Here is a 9,297-nt window from a genome sequence, read left to right on the forward strand (position 1 = left end):
TTGTTGATGTTCAAAGTGTTTAAGGATCGTCAGCCCCCATATGTTGAAATTTGAAGTATTTACATGGAATAAGGCTATCGATCTTTGCTTGTTATGGGTTAATTTCATTATTTATTCCAATTGGGTGATACTTTGAAATTGGTTTATGAGTTTTTTCAAAGTCGGCTTGATGGCCTTGTTCTATTTTTCAAAGTGGCTTGACTTTGTATCTTCAAAAGAGGCCTAATGAATAGGGCCAAACTTTTTGAAAGTGTTCAGTGGGCAATTTTTTGAAATGACTCAACATCCTATTTCCTTGTATTGGGTATATCTTTTCAAAGCACCCACCAGTCAATCTTTTGAAATGGCTTAATGATCTATTTCTTCACATTGTGTGGATGTTTTGAAAGAACATAATAGATAATATTTCAAAATGGCTCAATGGTCTAATTCCTCACATTGAGCAAGACAACACTCAATAATCAATCTTTTGAAATGGTTTGATGGCATATTTCCTTGCATTACACGGATCTTACAAATGCCCCTAATGGGATTTTTATAAATGGCCTAATGGTGTATTTCCTTACATTAGGTAGATAATTCAAAAACACCTATTAGGAAATCATTCAAAATTACACAATCACCTATTTCCTTACATCAAGGAAATGTTTTGGAGGCACTAAATGGGTGATCCTTGTGAATGACCCAATGGCCTATTTCCTTTGTATCATGTCAAACTTTTGAAAGGGCTATAATTCAAGAAAATGATTGATTGTTTTATGCTATTAAAGTGATTCCTTTAAATGGCCTTAATGGAAACACGAAAAGGGTGTTGTACAAGGTCTTCTATCCAAACAAAGAGGATTAGTTCAAATGTGAATGAATTCACAACCTTCATTGGAAAAAGACAAACATTGTACCCCTCTTGAAGTGTGGTGATAGAGGGAGATAGTTACATGGAAACCTTGATGTATTCATTGTTATTATGGTGAAGAAAATACTAAACTAATTTTTAATTATGCCAATTTTTTAAATTTTATATAATCATTATGGAATATATTTAAAATGGTTATATACTAAGATTGAATAAATTTTAATAAAACTAATATAATTCATTTATTTTTGAAAGGTTGTTGGATCTACTTTAGGTGGTTGAAATATAGTTTGTTATCCTCTCCATTGTAGTATAGATCTTACTTGAGGTGAAGGATGAGGTGAGAAATTACATATGTTTAGTTTTTTTTTTATTTATAAAATTTAATTTTGTTAAATGTTTTTCTGTAAAAGCTATATATTAAACTAATTATATTTTACAAAATTGTTTATTTATATTTATTCATATAAATATAAGTATTAGTGTAAAAGAGATCAAGAGTAAATTTAATTAGTCATCATCAATATTGTTGTCTATTTGGTTAATTAGTTGTAGATGTTTGGTTTGCAAGTACAACAATCTACATAAATGAGAAATATCATTCATGAAAATCTTGTTCTTGCTCACTTAATATTTGATGCCATCTATAAATATCACTATTATTTATAGGATGTCATCAATATTATGATGCTATTATTAGATTTGAAAATTGTATATATTATTCATTCAATTAATTACTTACTTACTTATATATATATATATATATATATATATATATATATATATGAGTAAGCAACTCAAATATGTATTAAGGATTTTGAATATTTAAAATAGAAAATAAATTTAAAAAAAATTAACAAATATATAATAAATTAATATTAAAAAAAAATATATATATACACTAAAATTGAAATTTATTAAAAAAATAAATAATTGAAATATAAATGAAAGGATTTAAAATTGGAAATTAAAAAATATATGAAAAATTAATTATTATTTATTATACCAATAATATTTAAATAACTAAAATATATGATCCAAAAATTTATATTAATCTAATAATATATAAATTGAATAATAATAATAAAAGTAAATTTATTAATGAAAATTATTTAAAAAACAAAATTTATATTTATGCGTTGTATTTAAGAAAAAATAAATATTAAAAAAATCACTATAAATTCGAATGTTATATGCACCGTAAACTCAAATGTTATTATGGCTCAACATATTTTGCACCAGTAAAATGTAGAGCATTCTGTACATTGTGTAATTCATTTTGCCTCTGATTAATGACAAAGCGCTCTTTGCTGGGTGTGGCGAGGACCGTGGCCATCTAATATTAAGAAGTTCTCTTATATTATACAACTCGCTCAGCTTTATTCATTAATGTTTTCGCCGCCTTCTTCGATGAAGCCATTTCCCAGTCGATGGCGCAGGGACTCGCCTACTCCAGCACCCCATTGCAGTTTTGAACAGCGAGACACATAAAGCTTCACCAGCTCAAATGCTGAACATTGGGCGGCATCTGTAAATTGGAACATCCAGACAAGTGAAGCTCCTCCAACGAGCTCAAATGCCGAAAATTGGGCAGCATCTGTAAATTGGAACACCCAGACAAGTTAAGCCATTTGAGTCTTGTTAAGTCCCCGACTGAGTCTGGGAGCCCTTGCAGGCTGGTGCAGTTTTCCAAGTTGAGCCTCTGGAGGCCCGTCAGCTGCCCCACTGAGTCTGGGATCCCCTGCAGGCTGGAGCACCCATTCAAGTAGATATTCTCCAGGCCCGTCAGCTGCCCCACCGAGTCTGGGAGCCCCTGCAGGCTGGAGCACCCGCCCAAGCTGAGTTCCTGGAGGCCCGTTAGCTGCCCCAACGAGTCTGGGAGCCCCTGCAGGCTGGAGCACCGGTCCAAGCCGAGTCCCTGGAGGCCCGTCAGCTGCCCCACCGAGTCTGGGAGCCCCTGCAGGCTGGAGCACCCGCCCAAGTAGAGTTCCTGGAGGCCCGTCAGCTGCTTCACCGAGTCTGGGAGCCCCTGCAGGCTAGAGCACTTGTACAAGTTGAGTTTCTCCAAGCCCGTCAGCTGCCCCACCGAGTCTGGGAGCCCCTGCAGGCTGGAGCATCCGTACAAGTAGAGTCCCTGGAGGCCCGTCAGCTGCCCTACCGAGTCTGGGAGCCCCTGCAGGGTGGAGCACCCGTCCAAGTAGAGTCTCCGGAGGCCCGTCAGCTGCCCCACCGAGTCTGGGAGCCCCTGCAGGCTGGAGCACGCGCCCAAGCCGAGCTCTTGGAGGCCCGTCAGCTGCCCCACCGAGTCTGGGAGCCCCTGCAGGCTGGAGCACCAGTCCAAGCGGAGTGCCTGAAGGCCCGTCAGCTGCCCCACCGAGTCTGGGAGCCCCTGCAGATTGGAGCACCAGTCCAACCGGAGTGCCTGGAGGCCCGTCAGCTGCCCCACCGAGTCTGGGAGCCCCTGCAGGCTGGAGCACCCGCCCAAGTAGAGTTCCTGGAGGCCCGTCAGCTGCCCCACCGAGTCTGGGAGCCCCTGCAGGCTGGTGCAGTATTCCAAGTTGAGACTCTTGAGGCCCGTCAGCTGCCCCGTCGAGTCTGGGAGCTGCTTCAAGCTGGAGCACCCGGAAAAATCGAGTGTCTCGAGGCCCGTCAAGATCCCAACTGAATCCGGCAGCAACATCATTTGTTCACAGTTTTGTAACGTGATATGCTTCAATGAATGCATATCATAGAATTCATATGGTAAAGTTTTAAAATAACCATTTTTGAGGACAATTCTTTCGAGCTGATTCAGTTTACCAATAGACTCTGGAACCTCTGAAAGGGGAGCATCAATATACAATTCCCCCAACTGTAGTGGTGCCTGCAATGTGTACATAAAAACATTAAAGTTGATTTGCCTCTGTAAATGTCACCTATTTGACATCGTGATAAACAAAGACAATTCTTAAATGCAAGCAATTTTATTATTTGAAGAGAAATGTAAATCGATGTCTGTCCAAATCAATTAGAATTTATACTACCTGAGATGCATGTTGCCAGAGTGTGTTCAATTTTTCCCCCTCTATGTATAACACTCTTAAATTCCTTGTAGGAATTGTGAAAGATATTGAGGAGATCGGACACTTCTCCCATCGGAGATATATCAGTTGTCGTAACTGCGCTGCACTGAATACGCTTTCAACAAAAGAACCTTCACCCCTAAGCAGTTCCAACCTGCTTAGGTTGCAGTTGACCCTAATGTATTCGAAAAATTGTTCGCTGCCATTTCCATAATCCCTGCTAATTCCTCGCACCTGAATTGTTCACTTGGAGCTGTTAAAAACATGATTATTTTTCTTATAAAATTTCAAAACAAAAAGGCAATTCAGATATGGCAATGCTAATTTGAAAATCCGTGGAGAGCTTCAACATACGTACAGGCGATGAGGGGGAAAGAGTACGAAGAAGATTGACATTTGGTCGCGAAAGCCGAAGCGGATGTTCCTTCTCTGCTACATCTCTGCCGAGATCGCGGAGGTGGTCGTGCATTCTTATACACTCTTCACTGTCGATCTCTACAAGGCATCTGTTCTGTAAGTTACGGAGACCCAGCCATCCGTCCCAGCCAGATCCGTTCCATATTGTGATGGCAGTATCTCTGTTTTCTCCTATAAAAAAACAGGCGACGTCTAAAAAGATCTCCTGCTGCTCTTTATCCAGACCATCATAGCTAATTTTAAGCTTGCTATGAATATCATCAGGAAGTATTCTTCTGATTTTGTCTAACTGTCTTTTCCAAATCTCAGAATCTTTTCCACGAATGGCCGCTCCGATGACCTTGAGAGATAAGGGCAATCCATCACAGAAATCCAAAAAATCTTCAACCAGTTGTTCAAATCCCGTCACAGGACAACTCTGGTCAAAGGCATGCGAGCAGAATAGTGCTCTAGACTGTTGCCGGTTAAGGCCTGTTTGCTTGTAAGTAGACGCGTCTAGAATTCCCGAGCTTGTAAGGACATCCCTATTGCGAGAAGTAACCAAGATTAAACTACTGGCCTGAATGGTATCTATCACTGGTGAAAACAATGCGTCAAGTTGATCAATATGATCAACATCATCTAAGACTATCAGAGATCGGCGGGAGGATGAGAGATGCTTTCGGAGCTCCTCAATGCCTTCATCGGTGTTGCTTATTTGCACGTTCTCCAAATAAGCCAAGTTTTTGAGAAGTTTTGTCTGCAACGAACTTAAAGAGCTCTTCGCTGCGGTTTCTCTCACATCAGACAGGAAACAATATCGATCATAATTTGATCTGTGTTTGTTGAAGAATTCTTTTGCAAGGGTCGTTTTGCCTACCCCGCCAAGACCCACAATTCCCACAACCTTCATCTTCTGGCTTTGCTGCTGCACCATTCTTTCCACGTCTTCTATTTTTTCAACGAGGCCAGTAGGGTATTTGGCCACATTAAGAGGTGTTTTCCTAGCTTTTCGCCACACTTCTTCGACGACCTCATCAACTAGCCGCCCTTCGTCACTGAACGACATGCACGATATATTGATTGAGAAACGTCTCTGAAAATATAGTATGATATACCTTATTATTCATTAAATAACTAAGAAAAAAAAGTGGAGAAAGTATGGCGATTACCCGTCGTATCCGTTCATATCAAAACCGCTTTTCTTGGAGACAAGATGGAGAGCATCCCTCCATTTTTTCAGAGTGCTTGAATCATATCGTGGCTTCTTTTTGTTGGTACGAGGATCCAATGTTGTTTTGTTTTCTAGCAATTGCAGGTCTCGAGCATACCTTCCCTTTTCGCCCAGTAGACACGGAGAGATACAGCGGAGGATACTCTGGACTCCAGCGAGCACTCCATCTCCGCTCTGCGTCCAGCGAAGTTCCGAAGGATCGGCATTATGGAAGACCGGAATAATTGTCGATCCAGATTCCACCATTAGTGCGAGCTCCTCAAGACACCATCTTGATTGAGCATACTTTGGAGAAAATATTGCAACATGCACTGAGGCGGTTTGAATAGCCTCTTTGATTTGAGAAGCGATGTCCTCTCCCTTACGCAATTCAGGCTGGTCCAAAAATACTCTTAACCCACGTACAATAAGCTGACGGTAGATATGGCTGGCGAGGCCTTTCTTTGTGTCGGGACCGCGATGGTTCAAAAAAACGTCATAAACCTGGCCAGTGTTGGTGGATGAAGACGAAGAAGAGGCGACGCATGTGATATCTCCAGTGAGATCCGCCATCGGATACAGAAGAAGAAAGAAGCAAGCTAGATCCAAGACGTTTTACAGAGAAGAAAGAAACAAGCGAGATCCAAGATGTTTTACAGAGATTGGGAATGAGCGGTGAATCTCAATATTTTCGACTAAATGATCTCACTAGTGCAAGACCACCTACCAGCGAATCGATGAGAACAAATGAAGACACTAATTCAGAGGATTTGTTTTTCGCTGAACGAACCAAGTCGATATATATTTCAATGGAATGAAATTTAAGATACTTTTGTTTTATTATTAAATTGTGAAATCAGGAAAGTTGCTGCTAATTTCCTTCGTTCACTGCATTATTGAGGGTTGAGTCACCGACCATATATTCCTGCATCGTTATTATTAAATTGTGAAAACAGGAAAGTTGCTGCCAATTTCCTTCGTTCACTGCATTATTGAGGGTTGAGTCACCGACCATATATTCCAGCATCGTTTAGAAGATATGGTGACCACAGATATGTGGGGCCCAAACTTTATGCAAAAGCAACTGCATCCACTAACCCGAGACATGATTTGATTCCTGAGGTTGATAAGTTAATTTATTAAGCAATACAGGTGGCATCCATCCACATAAGAAGCAAGTGGGAGTCGACGTCCATCGCTGTAAATTAAAGCAGCAGCAAGTGGGAGTCGACGTCCATCACTGTAAATTAAAGCAGCAGCAAGTGGGACTCTGAGTGTGGACGTCCAAGGTTGGCAGTATAGTTTTCATTGATTGATATTTTCAAGGGAATATTGGTCACCTATGATATTAGGGGATGTGCACCATAGTCTCGATGGGCCTTCGCCATGGAATTTCCTAAACTGTGACCCACATGTTACACAGTACGACAACAAAGTAGGACCCTATTTAGTCACAGATGTAGATGATAATTTCAATTGGGATGGAAAATTAGGTAAAGTATGACACCTAACAGTTGTACAGCATGGCCCACTAACATGAGATTCGATGGAAGATTGACAATATGTCAAAAGAAATATTTATAGTGGTAGGGACCACCTTACACCTTCCAAAATCACCACTGCAGTGAAAATTTTGGGATGAATGACATGGAAGATGGGAGGAAGCATCAAATTGGTCACGTCTTTATAAAGTTTGCGGTTTCATTTCTTTTATCCAAAAGAATTTGAGAGCCAATATATTGTATATTTGCTTATAATTATGCTAAGTTTGTGGACGATATTGACAAACATGAAATCACTGTGAGAAAAGGGGAGTCCCTTCATGTCAAAGCTGAACCTTTCCTAGCTTAAGTTATAGAGTTATAATTTATAAAGGCATTTTAAAAATTTTGAATCAATATTTTTAATTTAAAAAGATGATTGACTGTTTCAATATTAAATTTTATTTTATATATATTTTAATGGTAATTAATTTATTTTTATTAAATTTTGTTTATGTGTAAGTTGTAATTTATATATGAATTCCAAATCGTGTGTCATAAATAAGAAGCTTTATTACTTGTGGAAATTTTAAGCCTAGACATATCTCATCATACATATCTATATTTTTACTACGCATCCTTATTAAAAATGATTCATAATTTCTTAGCATATCTTTAAACCTTAAATTAGTGTAATAGGCAAGGTGAGTTTAAATTGATAGATGTTGTTGGTGCAACATAACATTGGTTTTAGGAGTAAGAATAGTCTCAAAATGCGAAAAGAAAGAAGATAGTTGATGTTGAAGAAGATAGTTACACATTGCAACCATGTACCACAAAAGGTTATAGTGGCCATAATGTAGGATTTCCTTGGAAGGAAAAATGAAATAATTGAAATTCATGTTTGGAAGCACAATAAAATGGGAATATGAGTCAACCTTTAAAGTCATCTTATAGGAGAGGTGATAATCAATTATTTCAAGTTTACATGCTTTCATTTTTTGAAATGATAATTGAGATTATTATTGGATATGATTAGAATCTTCATGTTTTCCATTATATTCACTATCATGAAATTAATAATCTTAGCAATGAAATGTAAAAGAGGGTTCATCCATAATATTCAAGTTAATCATCCCATATACCTCTACTCATTTTTTAGATTCATATTTCTTTATGACCACTTATGCTTGTTGTTTAAGCACATGGATCTTCCTTTCAAAATAAACTAAACATAGATGCCATCAAATCTTTCAAATCTACTTCAATCAATAAGCTACCAGCGTTGTATAGATAAAATACCAATAAGTTATGTTTTAAACTCTTCAACTATGACTTCTTGCTATGCCCAAATGTTAGTCAAATTCCCTCATGCTATAACACCTCACAAAATTTATTTGATTCCAGAATTGAGCAATTCATGGTATATTTATATCTAATCTTCTAGCATTTCCCAAGTACGAGGCCTTCAATTACCAATATTTAGAAGCCCTTGTTCTAAGTACACATTTGTATTATTTTTTCAACTAATAAAGTTTGTAAATGACTATGTTAGCACTTTTAATTAATAAATTTATATTGATTATGAACAAGGAATTATATATAAAGCTCTATAACCTTGATTTAAGGGTTTTGATAAAATTTGGGTGTTCAAACAACATTGGAAATGGCGATATGCAGTGGGGTCGAGGTTGCGAAGAAAGGTAGAGGAAGTTTGGGTTTATTGTCTTTGGAATCTATTAGGAACATTGATAATGTTGTCTCCCTCTACTAGGGAATTTATTTGTTTATCATGCAACTCAGCTTTACAAGCTAAAATTTGGGACTGATTTGTTTTTTTGCCCTAAACCTAGACCTCCAAACTTCATGTTCATTACCTTTGAATTAGCTATATTCACACACTATTGATGTTAGTCACTATGCTTTCTCATTATTATATTTATTCATTAAAAGTGATGATTATGATGGGTTGCGTAGTTCATTTCTTTTGTAGTTTTCCTCTTCTATGAGATAACAAATACTACTAACTTTCATTATTTGTGAGATTAAATATATTAGTAGTTTCTTGAAGGAAACTCTATTTATATGAAACATATGAGGCTACTATATGGACCATAGTAGTTTTGACTTCAACCATCCATCATTTTAAATACTACTTTCTAAAATATTTCCTTCAAGTCACAAACTCTAGGATTTGCACCCAATGAAAAGGATCTTCACCACTATGATTCTAATGTAACATTCTTTTTTCTAATCCCCAAGTTTTGCAATGTAATTAAAGGATGATAATGT

General features: G+C 37.8%; 1 protein-coding gene across 1 annotated transcript; it reads right to left on the reverse strand.

Moving 5' to 3' along the window:
- Positions 1-2,059: 2,059 nt before the first annotated feature.
- LOC149177793 (disease resistance protein Roq1-like) lies at positions 2,060-6,412 on the reverse strand. Its single transcript, XM_089420211.1, has 4 exons — positions 5,484-6,412; positions 4,274-5,369; positions 3,877-4,149; positions 2,060-3,716 (listed from the first exon to the last, which is right to left on the reverse strand). Exons 1-4 carry the CDS (start codon positions 6,095-6,097, stop codon positions 2,349-2,351), a joined length of 3,351 nt encoding a protein of 1,116 aa, XP_089276337.1. The 5' UTR covers positions 6,098-6,412; the 3' UTR covers positions 2,060-2,348.
- Between the last annotated feature and the right edge of the window lie 2,885 nt (positions 6,413-9,297).

The sequence above is a fragment of the Pinus tabuliformis genome, chromosome 4_1 (assembly GCF_031772625.1).
Source record: "Pinus tabuliformis cultivar Carrire ecotype Pingquan chromosome 4_1, CPIR1, whole genome shotgun sequence".
NCBI classification, from domain to species: domain Eukaryota; kingdom Viridiplantae; phylum Streptophyta; class Pinopsida; order Pinales; family Pinaceae; genus Pinus; species Pinus tabuliformis.

What these genes read in the sequence shown, in the direction of transcription:
- LOC149177793 (XM_089420211.1), bottom strand. Translation starts at nt 6,097, where the DNA reads ATGGCGGATCTCACTGGAGATATCACATGCGTCGCCTCTTCTTCGTCT. An exon ending in GATATGAACGGATACGACGG is followed by an intron (nt 5,370 to 5,483) that starts GTAATCGCCATA and finishes CATGTCGTTCAG; the next exon opens with TGACGAAGGGCGGCTAGTTG. An exon ending in CTCTTTCCCCCTCATCGCCT is followed by an intron (nt 4,150 to 4,273) that starts GTACGTATGTTG and finishes TGAACAATTCAG; the next exon opens with GTGCGAGGAATTAGCAGGGA.